The sequence below is a fragment of the Perissodus microlepis genome, chromosome 3 (assembly GCF_051167445.1).
Source record: "Perissodus microlepis isolate ML-2025 ecotype Zambia chromosome 3, ASM5116744v1, whole genome shotgun sequence".
NCBI classification, from domain to species: domain Eukaryota; kingdom Metazoa; phylum Chordata; class Actinopteri; order Cichliformes; family Cichlidae; genus Perissodus; species Perissodus microlepis.
Window position 1 is genome coordinate 10,161,727 of NC_140463.1, and position 21,388 is coordinate 10,183,114.

General features: G+C 39.2%; 2 protein-coding genes across 5 annotated transcripts; one reads left to right on the forward strand and one right to left on the reverse strand.

The window, feature by feature from the left end:
* Positions 1-343: 343 nt before the first annotated feature.
* LOC146389823 (Fc receptor-like protein 5) lies at positions 344-1,875 on the forward strand. Its single transcript, XM_084919743.1, has 4 exons — positions 344-488; positions 1,078-1,113; positions 1,237-1,500; positions 1,580-1,875. The coding sequence occupies exons 1-4, from the start codon at positions 455-457 to the stop codon at positions 1,873-1,875; spliced, it is 630 nt and encodes a 209-aa protein (XP_084775869.1). The 5' UTR covers positions 344-454.
* A 2,347-nt stretch (positions 1,876-4,222) lies between these two features.
* LOC146389824 (vespryn-like) lies at positions 4,223-19,449 on the reverse strand. Of its 4 annotated transcripts, XM_084913769.1 has the most exons (5): positions 19,369-19,449; positions 11,087-11,182; positions 8,193-8,233; positions 7,809-8,017; positions 4,223-7,563 (listed from the first exon to the last, which is right to left on the reverse strand). In XM_084913769.1, the coding sequence occupies exons 2-5, from the start codon at positions 11,101-11,103 to the stop codon at positions 7,459-7,461; spliced, it is 372 nt and encodes a 123-aa protein (XP_084769895.1). In that variant the 5' UTR covers positions 11,104-11,182; positions 19,369-19,449; the 3' UTR covers positions 4,223-7,458. The 4 variants fall into 4 exon arrangements, with proteins under 4 accessions (XP_084769895.1, XP_084769891.1, XP_084769893.1 ...); XM_084913765.1 differs by having other exon boundaries at positions 4,223-8,017; XM_084913767.1 differs by lacking the exon at positions 19,369-19,449 and adding an exon at positions 12,686-13,445 and having other exon boundaries at positions 4,223-8,017.
* Between the last annotated feature and the right edge of the window lie 1,939 nt (positions 19,450-21,388).

The following is a 21,388-nucleotide window of genomic DNA, read 5'->3' on the forward strand; positions in this document are numbered from 1 at the left end:
TGTTTCATTAACTAAGCTACAACACTGACAGCAGACTGAAGTGGAGTCGATGTTTTAAATTATATTTTTGAATTGATTTGTTGTGAATGAAGTCATAATGTCAGGATGTGCTTTATCGATTATCACAGAGAAACTCAAATATCATGTAATCATCTCAGTTAACCTCAAATTGTGTCAAAACAATGTTGCTGGTTTCTTAACTTTTGAAAGCACAAAAGGTTTCGTGTGTTACACTTAAAAAAACAACTTAATTTTAAATGTTTTGCAACAAAAGAGGAACTGCAGAGTGTCTAAGTTCATATTCTGGAATAAATTTATCACATGAATCATTAAGAGGTTAGAAATCCACCAATAACTCTGTACAAATAGAGGAAGAAACTGACTCAGAGGAAGAGGGCGGGCTTTACTTGGTGTCAGTGACAGAAATGAAAAAAAGCTCAAATGAGTGAGAAGGATGATGAAGGAAACATCTGTGCTGTGTCTGCTCTGTAAGTAGAATCTCTGTGTTTGTTTGAATTCTTGTACTTTGACTGTCTGCTCTCCTGATAACTGATGATGGAGGAGAAGACATGAAAAACAAATCAGGCTGAATTCAAGTTCAAAACACCATGAGGACCAACTGCAGGTCTGAAGTTTCACAGAGTTACTGATGAATTTATGAGTGAAAAGCTGAAATAAAATGTTGGTGTTTGTGTGAACAGAGCAGAGTGGTGCACCCTTACGTGGACCTTTAGTGCTAGTCTTTTGTATTTACTAATACATACAGTTACGTATTATTATAACATAACTGTATGTGATTCCTTGTGTAACAGTAACTACATTAGAGCATGAAATATGAAATGATGAGATCAGTTTTATTTTAGAATTCATTTAAATTATGAAGCCTCTGCTATTCTATACTGCGTCTGAGAGTTTGCTGACTTTGTTTGGGTTCGCTTGTCCTCTAAGGGAGTTATCGAATATTGTTGCTGGCATTAAATATAAAAAGGGGAGACTAGTTTGTGTGTTTGTCAGCTGTTTGTGTGGAGTTGTTCTTTATGTTCGCCTCAAATCAACCTGAGTGTCATTTCTCTTTAGTTCTGATCTCACTGCTGAGCTGCACAACAAACCAAGGTCAGTAACCTTCTTCTGTCACAGTTTAAACCTGAGAAATGTTCACTGATATGACCTGATTGGGTTCATGTTTCACAATGTAAAATTAAACAGATCATCAATTTTTCATTTTAACCCTCACAGCTCGTCTGACTGTGAGTCCCAGCAGCTCTCAGTTCTTTATAAGAGACTCTGTGACTCTGAGCTGTGAGGAGGACGACAGCTCTGCTGGATGGACTCTGAGGAGAAACACAAGTGAACAACAGAGGACTCAGTGTGGAACAGATGGATTTGGGCAACCAGCTGGTCGCTCCTGTAAGATCACACTTTTCCTGTCAGACAGTGGAGTTTACTGGTGTGAGTCCAGAGAGGGTCCCATCAGTAACATGGTTAACCTGACAGTCGCTGGTAAGCTGAGTGTGTGGAGTTAGTGTTGATGAAGCTGTGTGTAAATGGATGAAATGCTGTAGTTTGTCTCTGTGTTGAGGTGGATCAGTGATCCTGCAGAGTCCTGTCCTCCCTGTGATGGAGGGAGATGACGTCACTCTGCTCTGTAAAACAAAGACCACTCCCTCCAACCTCCCAGCTGCTTTCTATAAAGATGGCTCCCTCATCAGGAAGCAGCCTACAGGTCACATGACCATCCAGCATGTTTCCAGGTCTGATGAAGGCCTCTACAAGTGTGACATCAGCGGTCATGGAGAGTCTCCATCCAGCTGGATCACTGTCACAGGTGACACACTCACCTGTCTGTGTTTCTGCAGGTTTCAACATTCACAATAAACTAATGATTACATGTTGTATGGTTAAGGAAAACCTACAAAAACATCTCCATCTACTCCCACACCTATATATACATCCACCTCTATCCCTACATCAGCCCCTGCCCCGCATCTTGTTCTTCCTGTGTTAATCTCTGTTGGGTCAGTTTGTGTTGTGGTTCTACTGGTGTTACTGGCTCTACTGGTGAGAAGAGATGTTGACCTGAAACCTGAAGGTGGGTTGTTGTCAGTTTGTATTACCTGCACTGCATTGAGATGGCAGCCAGTTGTTTTGAATTAAAAAAAAAAAAAAAGCTCATTTGAATAGTTTGATTCAAATGTGGCTCGTCTGTATTTCATCTGGCCTAGAAAACAGGTGTCAAAGCTGTAACTGCTCAGATGTGTTTGGTTTTGGTGAACACAAGTTGTCAAGAAATTGTAATGTTAAAGGTATGGAGAGAAAAAATATCATTATGTGTTTTTCTTTCATTCTCTCAGACTGGGTCTTAATGTGATGATTTGTCTTCATTAAATATATATTTTTATTACCTCCTGCGTGTAAAACCACAGCAGCAACTTCCTGTTGGTGAAAGTTAAATGTAGAGTGACACTTGCAACACAGGAAAAAATGTAACATACATTAACTGGAAACACTGTATCTGGGATCTTAGGTGGTTTCCAGTCTCAGCTGGAGAGTTTTGTTGTTCTGGTTAGACTTGTCACTGCCGCGTGTGCTACTTTGGCTAATAACAGTTTTCATGTTGGGACAACATATTTGCTTCATGATGAAGTGTGTCTGATTGTATTGAAAGAAGATGGCAGCTTTGTGGACACCAGCTTCCTTTTTCACACAAAAGCCAGCGGTTCCTCTTATTCAGAGGTGTTAAAAAGAGGGGAAAAAAAGCAAAAAACTGCTGCTCTCTGTAAAAAAATGTGGGTTTTTTTTATTTTTATTTTTTTTAGACATTACAAATAATTAGGGATGGGTACCGGTATCCGGTGCCATGATGGCACCGGTTCTGACATAAACGGTAGTAACCAGACCAAAAAGCAGCGCACGTTTCGGTGCTTTATTTCGGTGCTTTTTTTTCCTGAGCTGTGATACACTTTAGATTCTAGCCAATCATTTTACGTTTCCGAGGATAGTAGGCGGGTCCAGGTACGTACGTTCTTTTAGAGCAGAGCAACAGATTAAAAATGCCCAAGGCGAAGCGGTCAACTTCACAGCTGTACTTCACAGCAAAAGATGCAAACTCAGCAGCCTGCAACAAGTGCTTTAAGCTGATACTGTGCAAAGTAGCTAACACCTCGAATCTGATGAAACACCTGGCGATGCATAGCGTTTTTTTTAAAAGCCGAGAAATGCACCGTATTTGATGGCAGCAGCAGCCGTTCTTCTCTGCGTGAGTAGCTTAATGTTGTTCGTGTGTAATTTACGTTGAGTAGGCTAACCACGTTATTACATTAATGCATGTAAGGTGAACTAGCAAACATCATCATAGCTACATGCGGCTGTCTTCTTGTTTGATGGCAGATACTCCCTTCACCCTGGCCAAAAAGGCTAAAATGACCAGTGGAAAACAGCTAAACATGAGAGGTTTTTGGACAAAGTTTGTGTTTTTTCCATTGTTTAAGCACTGCTTCCAGCCAAGAGCGATACCATATATGCCCCATAGCTGCAGAAAAGGCTAACATTGTTATCTTTTTACAAAAAAACAGCTGAACATGAGAGGTTTCTGGACCAATTTTGTGTTCTCTATTCTTTAAGCACCGGTTTGAGCACCGTTTAAGCACCGGCACCATTTCAAAAGTACCGGTTTGGCACCGGTATCGGATAAAACCTAAACGATACCCATCCCTACAAATAATAAAGAAAATGTGCAGATTTCATACCTGCTGTAATTTAAATGTTTTATTTTGCAGAGATTTATACAACTGTGGTTTACTCAGCAGTGAGAGCTGAAGACGTCAGTATTGGAGACAAAACCATCAGAAAGAGGAGTCCAAGGTACAACTGCTCTTTAACAGAGACAACTCAACCGGACAACCTGTTTCCACACATCATGCTAAGCTAAGCTAACCACATCATTGTGCAGTCTTCGAGCTCAGACTTGTGAGCTCTCCGTGACAAATGATTTCCTGTTAAGTTGTCTAGTTCATTTAAAGAACCATGAGCAGCAAGATGTGAGCTTCATTAAATTCACCCCAGTTGGTCTTGAAACAATGCTGAACAACAACTATGATATTACATTTTTATTAAGTTTTAATACATTTTTATACAACAAATATCATCACAGTAATAATGATGATAATGATGATAATCTCTGTGAGCCAAAAGCTCAGAAAGCAGACAAACACTCTACCACAGTCTATTTTTATTTGTTGTTGTGTGTGAATGATGTCACAGAGGCAGGGTATCAATATGTCCATCTCAACCATTAAAGCCCCACCCACATGCTGTTTAATCAACCAATCAGAAGAGAGTTTTGATTAAAGGGACAGGAGGGAACACAGCTGGCATCAGACAGAGGCTGCACAAAGGCCCCATGTAAAGAAGGATTATACTGAACTGTGAATCATACAAAGCTACTGTAGTAGAAAAGAAAAACATGCAGCTGGAAATTGGCAGAAAAGGTCCACTTCAAATGTAGAAATACAGCATGTTATGTAATATCAGATTAAAGATACCCAAACTTACAGTGATGTTCAAAATTTATTGGATATAATTTTTGTAGTTTTGCATCGATGCACCAACACAGCAGGTTTAAAATCAATTAATCAAGATGTGATTGAAGTGCAAACTTTCAACTTTACTATTGCATTCATTGTTTAGGAATCAGTACAAGTGAGGTAGGCCATCAACAGTCTGAAGACAACCTGCACAAGAGCCAAAAGCCTCCATAAATGATATTAATGACTTTCTTGGCCTTTTCTGGGGGAAATGTACTAACGGAGTAGAGAAGGTCGTACAACAAGGTCTCTGAGTTGGTAAAAATAAGGTGAATTGCTGTGAATATCTTATATCAGAAGGTCAACCCCAACCAACATCTGAATTAGACTACAATGTTATTTATATCGAAGCTCTGTGATTTGTATCCTAGCTGGTTCCCAGTAATGTCTGAACTGGGACTATGTGTGATGCAGAGAGGTGGAGATTGGAGGTCTTGATTGAACTACAAAGCTTGTAATCATGTTTTCTGATGTTTGAACTGTCTGTGTTTGTGTTCAGACTTTAAACCAGAGCCAGACGTCGTCTACTCTTCACTGAAGTAGTCCACCAGTCCAACCACTGACGTCCAGTTGCTGGTCTTTAACTGGTCTCCCCAGCACTTCAGACCAGAGGACATCACAGATTTTTAAATGTCTTAAATCTTTTTTTTCTCACTGAGAAAACCCATAGACCCATAGGACTCAAAAATTGCATCATGGATTTTTTTTAAAGTGTCCTTTAATAAGGAATCACAGCTTCATGGTTTTATAAAAATGTTTCATGTCTTAAAAAATATGCTTTTTATGTGTTTTTTATGTGCCTCTTTTGTAGAAGTGAAATGAGTTAAACAACTCAAAAAAAATACATACAACACATGGAATTAAAAAAAAGCATTTTGCAGCAAATCTGCAGTAGGAAAATAAAAATGTGATTTGTATTTCCATTTTAATTTCTTAGCACTTATTCCCATGGAAAACGCCTTGCTTCTGAGGGTTTGTTCTCACTTGTTTTAAACGTTGATGCTTCCTGATATATCTGGTTTAATTATGGTTTAATTATGATTATATCACTGTCAAATTTCAGCATATTCAGACAAAGCTGCTGAAGATGATTCACATACTATATTAAAAGTATCACATACCAACAGCAGACAGTCAAACAAAGCAGAAGTAATTTGGTGGGACCCCAGGGTGAACCGTATGTTCTCTTCATTCAAACATGGAGATTTGAATCTCTCCGTTTTAAATCTCCACTGCTTTTTCCAGCCTCAACATTTTTAGCAACATCATGTTTGTCTTTATTGCCAAGAGCGATTTAGTTTTGATGAAAGGGTGCAGTGCTAATTTATTAGCTAGTGTCAGATAGCTTGGTTATCAAGCTGCTTCCATAGACTGTAAGGAGTCAACAGAAAGGCACTGATAGCCGCTAAATAGAGCTTTGTAACATAAAAACAAGATCCTAGATTTAAACTTACCAGAACTGGTAATGTTTGTTTATGCAATAAGCCACATAGTATTGGTTACACATTTGCATTAAAAATACCCCCGAAGCACAAAGATGGCCCAGAGGTCCAATTGGCTGAGGTGAAGCCTAACAGACAGTTGGCAGTTACAGCAGCCTGTGTCCATCCACCTCTCAGTCAAAGAGGCCACGCCCCTAATAATGCAAACTTTCAGCCTCATTAACATTTGAACAGGTGAGTTATAAAGGCATTCAACTCATGCATACTTCGTATTAAGGGGAGTGTTAGCTATAGAGACCAAATATATTTTTAATAGCAGGTTGTATAAATTTTTATTTCTGCTGTAAAGTTGAACATGTTCACATGAGTGTCTATGGAGAGTGACTGACTTTACAAATCTCAAGTGGACATTAGAGGAACTGCAGCATTTCGTGCTCTTGGTTTGTTCAGTGTTGTAGTCAGAGACACTGAGTTGGACGGAATTAAGATTTAATGTTAAATTAGGTTAACATTAAATTAGATTAAGATTAATTATGTCATAGAAGCAAAAGTAGCTGAATTTAAGAAACTGGAAGCCTGTGATGATGTGTAAAATAAACCCAGTTTGGATTATGAGTAAATGATTTTACATTTAACAGCATGATGGTATCAGTCAACTATATATTAGTCTGCCTGTAGATTTTCACACCATGTTAAGTTCTGTGTGTGCTGAACTGTGAGTTTGTCGTGTGTGGTTAACACTAACGAGTCTGCGACTGTTTCTGAGAAAAAAAAAAAGAAGCTTCATCTCCTGGTGTTTGAACACAGAGGTGTTAATTTTAAATAGAGGAAGAAACACATGTGAGTTATTTGTAAGAGCATTTCTGTAAACTCAGACAGATCAGAGACTGTTATCATATTTACTAAATATGCATTCAAAACTATTGAGCCAATATTTTCAACTTATATGCCTGAAACATTTTCAAATGATGAGCTTCCAACAATGAGTTAAACAGTAAGAGCATGTGGAGAGTTTGGAAAAATCACATTAAGAAAGAGTCATCAAACATTTGGATTAATTTTAATAAGCTCAGACTTGTTGAAAATGCAGAGGAGCTGGTTGTGAACTGAGCTTCAGAGAAACACAACATACATATATGTACTGTGAAGCTTTGAGTAGAAAAAGACTGAAAAACAACATGTGGATCCTGGAATAATCACAGCTTCCATCTTTAAAGGACTGAAGCAGAATATGTTTACAAGGAATCATTTAGAACAGTTTAAAACTGATTGAATCCAGGAATTTGAAAACGTGTTTCTGAGTGAAAGAGACAGACATGTACAGACTGAACTATCTGTTCAAGAGTCAGAGTATTTCTCTAACAGGAGGACACTCAACTTGGCACAGACGCACTGAGGAACCAGAATTGACCCAAAACCCAGGATAAAGAGCATCAGTGTATGTGATGTCGTCGAAGGTGTGGAGGTAGATCAGACCATGAGGGGAGGATCTGTAGAAAGACAGAGTGCGAGCAGGAAGGTTCAAATCCACTGCTACTCTGTTAAAGATAGAAGAGGAGGAGGAGGAGGAGGAGGAGTTGGAGTCGGAGTCGTCGGAGGAGGAAAAGGCGTTGGAGTCGACAGAGGGGGAAGAGCATGAGATGAGTATTTTTTCATCATCATGATAATGAGCAAAAATATAATCAGAACCATCATAAGAGCAGCACAGACTCCAGGAATGATCATTCCCTCCAAACCAACAGTTTTCACTGTTTCCTTGCCTTTCAATTCCATGAGAACTCACTGATATAAAAACCTCTCCACTCCACTTGACCTCCCAGTAATGGCGGCCAGTCAAACGATTTCTACACAGCAGCTGAGCCCAGTAATCAAATCTTTCTGGATGATCAGGATATGACTGCTCCTTCTCCACATGTGTCACCTTCCTGTTGTTGTCAGACAGTTTGAGGTTATTGTGCACTGTCCTTCTGCTGATATGGAGTTGACGATAATCTGATGGACAGAACAAACACAATCCAGCTGCAGTTATTGATCAATCATCTGTTCATTGATTGACACTTTGATGATGACTCAGGACATCAGAGATGTGAATGAGTGATGTGACAGTTTAAAGATGGTTGAATATGTGCTGCTTTGTTTTCATAAATCACATGAAAAACACACTTACATTCCATCAGATCTGGTCTCAACGCTATAACAGGATCCTCCCTGAAAGGAGGAGAGGGGTCAGACCAGCACAGTCTCTTTCAGCATGCACACGTGGACATTACATCGCACTTATACACATACTGTTAAGACACTGATAAAGGAACAGTCCAACATTTTCACAAATACAATTCAGTCCATACGTGGTTCAAACTGCTGATGATTTGGATCCTGGATCTGTCAGTGCACTACTGTATTGAATTAAATTTGACTGACTCAAACTGTGACCTTCTGTTACGATATAAATATATATTCATAATGCTTATTTTCTGTTTATATTGTTTTATAGAGCCCAGTGTAGGAAAACACCCTTGTGAGCAATGTTCCCTCTGAGCTGCCCATGTGCACAATTGCGCACTGCTGGCACGGTCTCTGCGCACAGAAAATCTGCGTTGCGCACAAAAAAAAAATCTAACCTGAATTGAAATTAAAATTAAAACTTTAACAACTCTGTTTTGCAGTGTTAGTCAGTAAGTGACTGGCTGCTCCCGTATAGGATTAGAACGATGCCACCTTATCCCATAGTCCAGCCAATAATGCGATTCACATTCGTATATACGCAGCCAATCAACGTCGTTGACAGGCTATGACAGCGTCCTTATGTGCCGACACCGGTGTTTTAGCTAGCAAAGCGGCGTGGCTGATGTGAAGTGAAGCCACGTTAATGACAACGTGTACAACCATTGGAGATGTGAGCAGGACAGACGGAACAATTGACGGGAAAAGTGTGGACTTTATACCAGTTTTTATATTGTGTTGATCGGCCACGTAAAACCAGAGTTATGATAAAAATATCTGCAATGTTTGGTTTTCTTCCTGAATACTATCGTTGTTTATATTTACTGCGGGAAGAAACGGTAAAAACGGCGTTTTATAAGAAAAAAGGCTCAAAAGCACTCTCCACCTGTGAGCAAAGACAACCCCCCACCCCCTCTCTCTTTCCTATTCGTCCAAAAAAGTACCATGTCGACCAATCAAAAAAATGGTATGGCAACGTGGCATCTACTTGTTAAGAAACGGGGGGAAGTTTTAGGAGTGACGGCGGTGTTTTGAGATGTGAGAGATTTGAGACGTTTAGCGCAAATCTTGTGTAGTTAGTGTGCAGTGTAGTCAATAGATTTGTTGTGTGTGTCATTGTTGTACTTAAATTTGTAAACCTTGTAATAAACTGCATGATTAGATGTTTTTCTGTTTCTCCCCTACATCTAGGTGGGGGAGGCAATTAGCTATAGTGTTTAACTGCAGGCACATCCTATGTCAAGGTTTTGAAAAAACTTCCTGCTATTTATGGCCTCACCTAGGCTTGTATATGGTGAACCATTAAAGTTAAGCCATATACGGTGTGGGTATATGACCTTTGGATAACTAGGAAATGTGGTTAAACAGTTGTAAGCATATATCGTGTGGCAGGAAGTCCCATACACACACTCACTCATGTGGACATACACACAGGACCCATACACACAGACACACACCACACACACACGCATACACAGTGCCTTAGCTTTTATGGCACACTATATGGGATTTACATTGTTTAACCAGTTTAAACCAGTCTGACTGTGTTTGTGTATCCCACGGTTGTCAATAAAAGAGCCTGCAAGGGGAGTTAGTTTGAGGTCGGCTGAACATCTTGCCGGACTTCCCTTGCTAGCAAGGGAGAACCATACGAGTGTCTTGCTTTTGTTCACAGTGATGAACCTCTGCGCCAGCAAGGTCTGACATTAGACCTAACAAACAAGATAGTGCAAATGGCAAAATAGAAAAAAATTTAAATACAGACTTTAAAAAAATGTGAAAGAATTTTGCAGGCCGAGTTTCCTTCCACGACAGCAATACTGCTTTGATCAAGGATTGAAAGCGTCAGCACCCTAGAGCTGTCATGTCAAAATTGAATTGGTCACATTTACAGAGATAAGAAGTGCATCATGTTGATACCTGGTCAGCAGCTGGGAATATAATTTCAAAGATAAGAGCAGGCCTCATTCCAGAGCATGTTCACTGTAATTGGAAAATCATGAACTGAACTTTGGAAACGTGTCATTTTGGACTGGAAAACAAAATCTTTTTAATTTAATTTGAAGCTTTATTTGGACTTAAGGATGGAAGCGATTTTTAGTTTCCTATTTGAACATTTTTTTCAAAACTACTACTAGCACTTGTATTTGTATCTGTATTACCTAATATTTTTATTTCATTTTTTTCCTCTGACAGTCCTATTGAGTAATGTCAAAAATACATTTGATTATTTTCAAATTCATGTTTCCTGAGTCATTATTTTAATTTGCAGTGGGACCAAAAAAAACAGGTAGGCGGAGGTACTAGACCCTAGAACAGGATGTTGCCCACAGGAAGCGGATAAGAGCTATTGAAATAATTGTTGACTACTCAACTAATTAAAGAAAAATTGGTAGATTGCCAATGAAGGATTAATTTGACTGTGAAATAATCTTTTGTTGCAACAGTAGCACTCTTATGAAGGTCTTCACCGAAAGTAATTCAGTTAAATAATCAAACCGAAGGCAAATAAAAGGCACCTGACAATTTTATAAACTTTAGCCATTAATTCATTAATGTAATACAGATTCTAAATAATGCTGAGCAGAAAAGACTGAATTTGGGGAACCCTCCCATCAGGCATAAAATCTGGGTCTCTCCACCATTTGACCTTAGAACTGAAGAAGCTTCTTGGAGGAGCTTCAAGTCCAGACGCTTTTCTTTCAAAGCTCCTTAGACTTTAGACGCTTGTTTTAAGGAGACAGTTTAAATGGGATTGAGGGAATGTGTTTGTACTGCACTTTATATTCAACAACATCAAGCAGTTAAATCAAAGAGTTCATGTTACAAACAGCTCACCTCTCTGCAGCACACATGATTATAAAACCCAAGGGGTCACCTTTGGACCGGTCACTCTGTAAGGACACACAGCTGGGTGGAGGTCCAGGTTGGTTCCTGTGAATAATGATGGACCAGTGATGTGAGTGCTGAGCTGTGACATGGAGAAGATTCATGAACAGTTAGAGATGGTCATCTCACCTCTGAGCCTTGGTCTGGCTCTAATGTTCCCCACACATTGGTTTTAGAGCAAGCAAGCAAGCAATTTATATAGCACTTTCAAAACAACTCCCAGCTGAAAACAAAATACTGTACACTTGACATGCCAAAAAATGATATGTTGAACTAGAAAGCGAAAATTTCAGAAGAAATTTTAAGTGTGCCTATGCCGCTGCTAATCAGTTTAGTTTGCCATTCATACGGCTACAGAGAGCAAAACTCCGCAGAGCAGCCATTCTCCACCATGAACTATGGTAAAAACAAACACTGCTCGCGCCTCACAGATGACAGCTCACAGTTTTGTGTAAAGATGAGGTGACTTCGTACAGCCCCGATTTGCAGACGCTGTGCACAGAGGTTCATGACCAGAAGTCCCATTGTACCACGGCAGACCCGACAATGTTTGCATGAACACGCTTTGTAGCATTACTTTATTGACCACTTTTCACACATGGTTGGTGTACCCACACAGCCAGCTGTAGCTTTTCATCTCACAGCCCGACACACACCAAAAAAAAAAAAAAACAGCCGAGAGAGCACAGACTTTACGCCTGAGAGGCGTGATTGCAGATGCCGCTCAGGTGGCTCCACCTCCCCTGCAGCGGCACTGCAGACCACGCCCCGCCACACACATCAAACACGTAAAATAAATATTTATGCACTTTTGCATTCACTTTTTGTTATTTTTACACAGTGTTCTGAATGATTAACAATGGTCTACAGCCAATCTTGTGTGTTATTATACCAACCTTTGGTTGTAAGATTCAGATAACTATTTAATAAAAGCTAAATATTTTATATGAGAGTAAGAAAGAAAAGTATATCTTTGTGACCCCCTTTCCCTGTCAATGCCCTACCTGGCCCCCTGGCAAAAGCTTTGCTAGATCCGCCCCTGGACAGTTACCAGCTGTCAGCTACATAGAAAAGGAGTTTGGTGTTATTTGTCTCTCAGAAACAGTTCATAACTTCCCTTCAACTCATTCATGTCACCTGTTTCTCCATCACCCTTTTTAGCTCTGATGATTCAGTAAGGACATCTCCTGGTTCCAGCAAACATCAGCTGATACTAGAAATTATAATCAAATGAATTCTAACAACAGCTGATCAAGCTTAAACGTGCTGCTGTTGTTTAGCGCGACATCCAATACGAAACGCGTAATATTTTCTCTGAATGCGGATCGATTCCGTTTGCACGGGACGGTTGGCAACTCTACTAACTAACCTTATGAATACAATAAAGTTCACCATCAGTAACACAGCACCCACCCAGCTGTATAGAAAGTCTGTCATGCTAGCTAGCGCGCAGTACGAGTTATTGTAACTGTTATTGTAAACAGTCAGCACAACGAAAATAACTATATATTTGGTTTATATCTCACCACTGCAGTCACAACGTCCTACCTGAAATTCAGTTCACCGGACTCTCGTACCGGCGATCGGCGGCCGCCTCGTATCTCTCTTTTTCCCACATGTCCTTTCTGTCATACACCGGTGGCTAGCTGCCCTCTGTTGTAGCTCCGCGTTAGCCACCACCAAACAACCGAGTTATTTTTTCCACATCGACCAGCATCTGGACAATCCACCACCTTTCACTGTTTGTACCGTTACTAAAATGAATAAATTAATAATCAGCCCATATAAATGAAAAATAAGTCCAGCTGAGACACCGAGTCCTTGCGGCAGATTGGGGAGTGAAACGAGAGTGACCCGCCGTCACTGTAAAGCAGCCCGGGTCGCCTTTCAGCCAAGCGAGCTAGCTAGCCGGCTAGCTGTCAGGCGGAAACGACATCGTCAGAACACTGTTGCTAATATGGGATGTCTTGATAAAACGAGCAGATATTTGAAGTTTACACAGCTACATTCTCGCCTGAAAATATCTTAAAAGTTTATTTTGTGACCTAGAAACACAAATAAGAGCAATATAAAATCGAAGTGGTGGCCGCCATTGTTTGACTCGGTAGAGGTGTGCTATGAATTGTGGGATATGGAGTTTTCCACCAAGCATACACCCTTTCGCTTACCGTAAGTATTCAATGGTTCGCGCAACCTTAAAACTTCCAATGGTTCCTGAAAGCAGCAACGCTGTGCGCGCCGTTGATATTGTCGTCATTACGGTAATCCAAATAAGGGTAGACAGGCCGTACCACTCCTGGCATACCACTAGAGAGAGCCAACACACCACAAATGAATCTTTCCCATTCATGTCAATGGGCCAAATATATATATAAAATATAAATATTTAAAAAACTATAAAAGTTATAAAAAAGTCATAGCACACCATTCCAGATCCAGCCACACAAAATGATATAACATATGTGAACCTTGTCTCAAAACTGTGGGGCGAGTTACGTGGTGAAATTTTAGGCGGAAGATTAATAAATCTGATGAATAGTAATAAGTGTGCCTCTTGGCATAGGCACACTTAATAAATTAAAAAAAAAAAAGAAATATAATAAAAATTATGATGACATTTAAAATAATATCAGCACAAATAGCAAAAAATAAAATAGTATAAAATGGTAATTAGAATACAATTTAAAACAATAAAATTAGCAGATCAGATTAAACAAAAACAATAAAATCAGGGTCAAGCTGTGTCATAAGCCAAGGAGGAAAAAGGGATTTCAAGATGGGTTTTAAAAGTGGACAATGAAGGGGCTTTTCTAATGTGCTGAGGCAGAATTTTCCAGAGATTTGGAGCAGCAATAGAGAAGGCCCCATCCCCTCTTAGCTTACTCTTGGACCTGGGTGCCTCCAGGAGCAGCTTGTCAACTGACCTGAGAAACCTGGGGTAAGGACGAAAAGATGAGTGATTTCTTGATCAGATATATTTATTTTTTTTATTACTTTGTGTTTCAGCATCATTAAATTTAAAAACTGTACTTTTGAGTTAAATATATATATTTATAATTTTAATAAATGACAAATTAAAAAGGCATGAACATTTTTTTGTATCGAAAAAATATCGAACCGTGACACCAAAGTATCGAACCGAACCGTGAATTTTGTGTATATATATATACACAAAATTTGTGTATATATATATTATATATATATATATATTATATATATATATATATATATATATATATATATATATATATACACACATACATACATACATACATACATACATACATATATAGAGAGAGAGAGGCTAGTAGCCCATCTGGCTACACCTGCAATGACTTTGCCAAATTCTTCACAGAAAAAATCCAAAAGATTAGACAAACAATTGGTACATCAACAGCAGATTCAGGATATGTACTGTGTCCACCAAAAAACCGTTTAAACACCATCAAACAGTTTCACCCTATTAACAGCAAAGACCTGGAGGACATCTTAGGTCAACTGAACTCCTCCTCTTGCTGTTTAGTAGAGGTGGGAATCACCATACATCCCACGATACGATATTATCACAATACTTAACACACGATACGATATTATTGGGTTTTTTTTTTTAATATTTTGCGATATTCAGATTCTGTACATAAAGGTAAACTTTATCAATATTCATTTTATCTAATATCAAAGTCTCACACTCAGTCTTTCTCTCATTTCAGTCAGTTTTATTGTTGACAAACTTGAACGGTTTGTATTACAGTCTAGTCCAACTTAACTGAATGCAACCATCTGGTACAATTATAGCTATTCTAAACTATGCAATTTGTGAAAACTATGCAGCCCCTTCAGCAACTGAAGAATTTGAAAGTAAATTAAAACAAAATATAATTTTACATTAAATAAAAAAGTTTTAAACTTAATTAAAATAAAACATGTCTTAAATTAAAATAAGCAAACTGTCATGTTTATTGCTGCCATAAAAAAAGTTAAACACATTTGGACAGTGAAGAAATGTCAGGATTCTTGCTCAGAAAAAGGAGCTGATCAACATGCTCTGAAGTCAAATATCGATTTTTGCTGTCCCTGTATCGATACATTATTAGCAAACAAAATATCACGATACTACACAGTATCGATTTTTTTCCTCCACCCCTACTGTTTAGATGTCCTGCCAACAAGTTTTTTCAAAAAGGTCTCAAAGACTTTGGAGTCACACCTGTTACAGATCGTCAACTTTTCTTTAATGTCAGGTGTATTTCCAGAACCACTAAAAACTGCTGTAATTAAACCTATACTGAAAAAGGACGATCTTGACAAGACATAAATGAACAACTACAACCTGATCTCAAATCTCCCATTTTTAAGTAAGATCATTGAAAAAGCAGTTTCTCAACAGCTCAATTACTTCTTAAAACACAATAACTGCTATGATGCCTTCCAGTCAGGTTTTAGACAGAACCACAGCACTGAAACCGCTCTGACCAAAGTGTTTAATGACATATGTCTGAATACAGACAGTGGAAAAATGTCAGTCTTAGTTTTACTGGATCTCAGTGCAGCATTTGATACAGTTGACCACAACATATTACTCAAACGACTGGAGAACTGGACAGGTCTTTCAGGAACTGTACTAAACTGGTTCAAAATATACTTAGAAAACAGGAAATACTTTGTATCAATAGGTAACTTCACATCTGAGCAGACAAGTATCACATGTGGAGTTCCCCAAGGTTCCATCTTGGGACCCCTTCTGTTTAACATTTACATGCTCTCACTGGCACAGATTATAAAGAACAACAAAATAAACTATCATAGCTATGCAGATGACACACAAATATATATCACAATGTCACCAGGAGACTGAGGCCCTGTACAGGCTCTTGGTAAATGCATTGAGGAAATTAATGACTGGTTGTGCCACAATTTTCTCCAGCTAAACAAAAACAAAACTGAAGTAATAGTCTTTGGTGCCAAAGAAAAACGATTACGGGTCACCAGAGAACTTCAATCTATACACCTAAAAACCACAAACCAGGCGAGAAATTTGGGTGTAGTGATGGATGCAGACCTAAACTTAGAAAAACACATTAAGACAATAACAAAATCATCTTACTATCACCTCAAGAATATATCAAGGATAAAAGATCTGATGTCTCAACTTTAGTAGGCTTGATTACTGTAACAGCATCTTTACAAGTCTACCTAAAAAAAACAGTCAGACAACTACAGCTCATTCAGAACTCTGCTGCTCGAGTCCTCACTAAGACCAAAAAAGTGGACCACATCAGTCCAGCTCTGAGGTCTTTACACTGGCTGCCTGTCCGTCAGAGGATAGACTTTAAAGTTCTGATGCTGGTCTATAAAGCTCTGAATGGTTTAGGACCAAAATACATCAGTGACCTCCTGACTAGGGATGGGTACCGGTATCTGGTGCCATGATGGCACCGGTCTGAGATAAACGGTAGTAACCAGACCGAAAAGCAGCGCACATTTCGGTGCTTTATTTCGGTGCTTTTTTTTTTTCCTGAGCTGTGATACACTTTAGATTCTAGCCAATCATTTTACGTGTCCGAGGATAGTAGGCGGGTCCAGGTACGTATGTTCTTTTAGAGCAGAGCTACAGATTAAAAATGCCCAAGGCAAAGGGTCAAAGTCTGGCTGTACTTCACAGCAAAAGATGCAAACTCAGACGCCTGCAACAAGTGCTTTAAGCTGATACTGTGATACTGTCAAAGGAGGTAACACCTCAAATCCGATGAAACACCTGGCGACGCATAGCGTTTTTTTTTTTAAAAGCCGAGAAATGCACCATATTTGATAGCTTGCTGCGAGACCTCACACCGTGCACATCTGCTGCGGGTGTGGTGCCTGTTATCGGACCCGGAGTTTGCAACATCCCCCAAGAACCCAAAGAGGAGAGTCCTGGCCCCTAGCCCTGCCAGTGTAGCAGAAATGATGACGGATGATGATGGCAGCAGCAGCAGCTGTTCTTCTCTGCGTGAGTAGCTTAATGTTGTTCGTGTGTAATTTACGTTGAGTAGGCTAACCACGTTATTACATTAATGCATGTAAGGTGAACTAGCAAACACCGTCATAGTTACATGCAGCTGTCTTCTTGTTTGATGGCAGATACTCCCTTCACCCTGACCAAAAAGGCTAAAATGACCAAAGAAAAAGTGGAAAACAGTTAAACATGAGAGGTTTTTGGACAAAGTTTGTGTTTTTTCCATTGATTAAGCATTGCTTTCAGCCAAGAGTGATACCATATATGCCCTATAGCTGCAGAAAAGGCTAACATTGTTATCTTTTTACAAAAAAACAGCTAAACATGAGAGGTTTTTGGACAAAGTTTGTGTTCTCCATTCTTTAAGCACCGGTTTGAGTACCGTTTAAGCACCGGCACCGTTTCAGAAGTACCCGTTTGGTACTGGTATCGATTAAAACCTAAATAATACCCATCCCTACTCCTGACCCATTATGTACCTTCCAGATCCCTCAGGTCATTTGGATCCGTTTTTAGAGTCAGAACCAGACATGGAGAAGCTGCATTCAGCTTTCATGCTCCATATATCTGGAACAAACTCCCAGAAAGCCTGAGATCAGCTGAAACACTCAGTTTATTTAAATCCAGGTTGAAGACTCACCTATTCTCAGCTGCATTTGAATAAAACACCAAATCCACACAGATAAGCTTAAATTTCAAAACTTACATTTTAACTACTGATTTTATCTTCTGTTCTGATTTTATCTACTGTTTTTTTAAATCAATTTTAAATCATGCCTTTTATTTGTTTTTGTTTTTTAATGTCTCTGTAAAGCACTTTGAATCGCCTTGTTGTTGAATTATGCTATATAAATATGCCTTGCCTTGCCTTAATTCAGTTTAATTTTGGTTGGACTGGTTTATATCAATGCAGATTTTATAATAAAAACACTGACCCCCATGAAAGCCGTGACTCACAGTCATGGAGAAATCCAACATCTAAATAAATATGTCTGTCAAAGAATAATAAGGCAGTTTTTTCATTTTCATTCTTTGTTTTGTTCCTGTTGGAACAGAGCCCACAGTTTGTCGCAAAGTATTTTTAAGACTAGTAAAGCGCTATACATTTGTATACAGGCCATTAAGACCGACATGTTGAATCCATCTCTAACACACATCTATTTATACATCTATACAAAATATTAATTTACAAAGTCTGCTCTCTCTCTTCTGATGTCCCTGTGAATATAAACACCTTGAGCTCAGAGTTTCTCCAGTTGAGCTCAGGACACATTCAGTATGTTTAGTCTGATTCCCGGACTCTGAACCAGTGTTGCCAACTCCTCAGTAAGGAAAATCGCTATTGGCTGTCCTAAAAGTCGCTAAATGATGTCATCACCTAATTTGCATAATTGGTCATGCTAATCTAATTGTAACCTAAGCTGTTGGAGAGAGAAATAACATCGTGGAAGAGACATAAAGTGAGCAAAAAACGTCCTAAATGCATTTAGAATTTATTTAGAACTACAAATTAAATTTATTTTAGCAATTATTGTTTTTTAATGTCACAATTCCAACCCTGCTCCTTTATCCGGGCTTCGACCGGCAAAAGTGGCCCGAAATAGGCACTCTGGTGGAGTTTCTTTATGTGTGTGTGTTTATAAGTAGTTTTAAACCTTGTGATCCACAAAACAGCATAACAGTAAAAGAAGAATTGACTGCGTTACAGTCGATGCGGGAGCAGCGGCTTCGCTCATGCGCGGTTCATTTGCAGTTTGGACGCACAGGTGTGAACATCTTCTGCCCTGATAGCAGCTGGGGGAGGACTATCCTCCACCCGTGAGCGGTTTAGCACGGGTGAGGTGCCCACGGCAGCACCTCTGCTTGGTGAGAGTAAGAGCAACACGCCCTTTTACGTCAAAAAGTCGTCATAAATAAGTCTCCAATAACACCAGAAAAAGTCGCCAGATTTGTCGCTAGTCGCTATTTAGAAAAAAAAAAAAGTCGCTAAGGGGTCTGAAAACTCGCTAAATATAGCGACAAAGTCGCTAAGTTGGCAACACTGCTCTGAACACACCCTAAAAGAAAATGGCGGACACACTCAGCCTCATTGCAAAACATTACACACTGACTTTAATGGAGAGACCGGAAATAAAAAACACACACAGTTTGTTGTGTGAAGAAATCAAACATGAGATGAACAAACAGTAAAGTTCCTAAAGACAAATTGTTAAAGGAGGAAACAAAGCAAACTTACAGTTTCTTCAAACAGAGGCTGTGTGTTCCAATTCAGGGTCTGCACGCTTGAAGTAGTACTACGTACAGTGCGGAAGTGAGAGGCTTGTGAAATGGGACGGTCTAGCCTTCGTCGCGCTGTTCAGGTTGCCTAGCAACCATGATACTAACCGCGAGAAACGTTTCATACAGCTTTGTGTGACAGAAATGAAGGAGAAAAAATGTTTTGTTGGTCATTCATGTTTTATGACATCACTTTGATTAGTTGAGTATCTGAGACTGAGACCACGGGACTGTAAAACATGATTGTTGGGCTTCATTTCTGTATGAACAGTCATTTCAAGATTAGTTAGTAAATAACAATTAGCTAATGTTGTTCATGAGACTAAAATCATCTCACTGTGGTAATGTAAATATAATATGGCCAATATTATATGTATTGTCAGATTCAAGGGTCAAAGATTCAAGTTGCAGTTATTTATATTTCCTATTACATGAAATCTTCACTCAATGACAAGTACTTTTGACAGTGTATATACAGATGTATTATATATAAGAGACAAATATTGTTCGTTTAATATGTTGGCATTATTACATTTGGCTCAATGCTTACATATATGTGTAAAAAGAAAATGTACGAGCTGTGATAACTGTTTCTGATAGAATGAAGAGTAGACTGATATATTAAATATTCCTTTATTGGGTGAGAAAATCAAACACAAGTGTAACTTACAAATACATGTTCATACTTTTATTCCACAATCAGAGAGAAAGAAACAGAGAGAGAGTGCAGGACAGACAGACAGGTGACAGTCTCAGGTGTATACACTGCTACAAAACAGCACAAGAGAAGGAGGATTTAGTGTTTGTGTTTTTACGAGTGCTAAACAAGAAGAGTTCCCAGATGGTACAGTGGACACATGTGTGACTCCTGTGATTACTGCTCTTGCTTTTGACGAAGGCGGTCGCATTTTTCTCCTCTCCTCTCCCTTAGCTTCCCTGCTTAACCTCTTATGTCCTTGTCTAGTCTCGTGTTTTTTTGTATTACTTTTCCCTGGAACACTCTCTCACAGTCTGTTCTCTAAAACCTAAAAGAAAATTATGGATTTGATCAACTGGTCTCTGAATGAAATTGACACCCCTTTCTCAGCGAGAAGTTTGGGCGAGCCTACCTATTCTGAACTATGAATTGTGGGATATATGGGACCACGAAGCGTGCACCGGACCACACTTGATATTTGGGGAAATTGACGGCGCATTTGGAGTATGCATTTGAAGTACACTTCAAATTGGGACAGCCGTCGTCGCGTGGCGGTGACGTAATCACACTCAAAATGCGTACTTCAAGCGTGCGGTCTCTTAATTGGGACACAGCCAGAGACACCAACAAGCTCCACTCCACACCTGGACACTGATACAGACACACAGGTGAGCTGCTTCCTGGATCAGTTTTTTATTAAAATAAAATGACTTTTATTAGCGATAATTATTTATGGTTTTATTGAAGCGTTTTGTTATTAGTACAGGACTGTGATAAAAGAAACTCAAAGAAACATTTTGAAGAGTTTAAAAGAATCAAATTCAGTTCACATATTCTTACACAGTGAAGCAGTTTTTAATGCTTCAGCTGTTTTCTCCTCCCACCTTTTCCACAGACTCGAGGTAATCACACATTTCTATCACAGCTGTTTCACAGACAGATGTAGGACACTTCATTATATAAATGAAGCTCATTCAGAGGTGTGGAGTGTGTCGTTGTGCAGTCAAAGCTGTTTGTGTGATGCCCTGACCTGTGAAAGCAGCTCTGAATGAAACAGCTAGATTTATGAGCTACTACAGAAATCGAATTTTCCTCTGAGGAAACCTGCAGGTAACAACAATGTGCACATGGCGCCAGCAGTATGCACGGCGACATGTCCGTCAACTCTGCTAGCTTTGCTTTGGCTTTGGCTAGCCTTATCCTTTTCTATTTTATCCCAAAATGCCCTCGCTCTGCGTGTGTACAATCGCCAGTTACTCTTAGAAATCAAAGCATCGTATGA

Bases quoted from the DNA above. Each gene is read 5' to 3' on its own strand.
- LOC146389823 (XM_084919743.1), top strand. From the start codon at position 455: ATGATGAAGGAAACATCTGTGCTGTGTCTGCTCT. The intron at 1,114-1,236 runs GTCAGTAACCTT...TAACCCTCACAG, and splicing joins GAGCTGCACAACAAACCAAG to CTCGTCTGACTGTGAGTCCC. The intron at 1,501-1,579 runs GTAAGCTGAGTG...CTCTGTGTTGAG, and splicing joins GGTTAACCTGACAGTCGCTG to GTGGATCAGTGATCCTGCAG.
- LOC146389824 (XM_084913765.1), bottom strand. The intron at 8,018-8,192 runs GTAAGTGTGTTT...TCTGTCCATCAG, and splicing joins GAGACCAGATCTGATGGAAT to ATTATCGTCAACTCCATATC.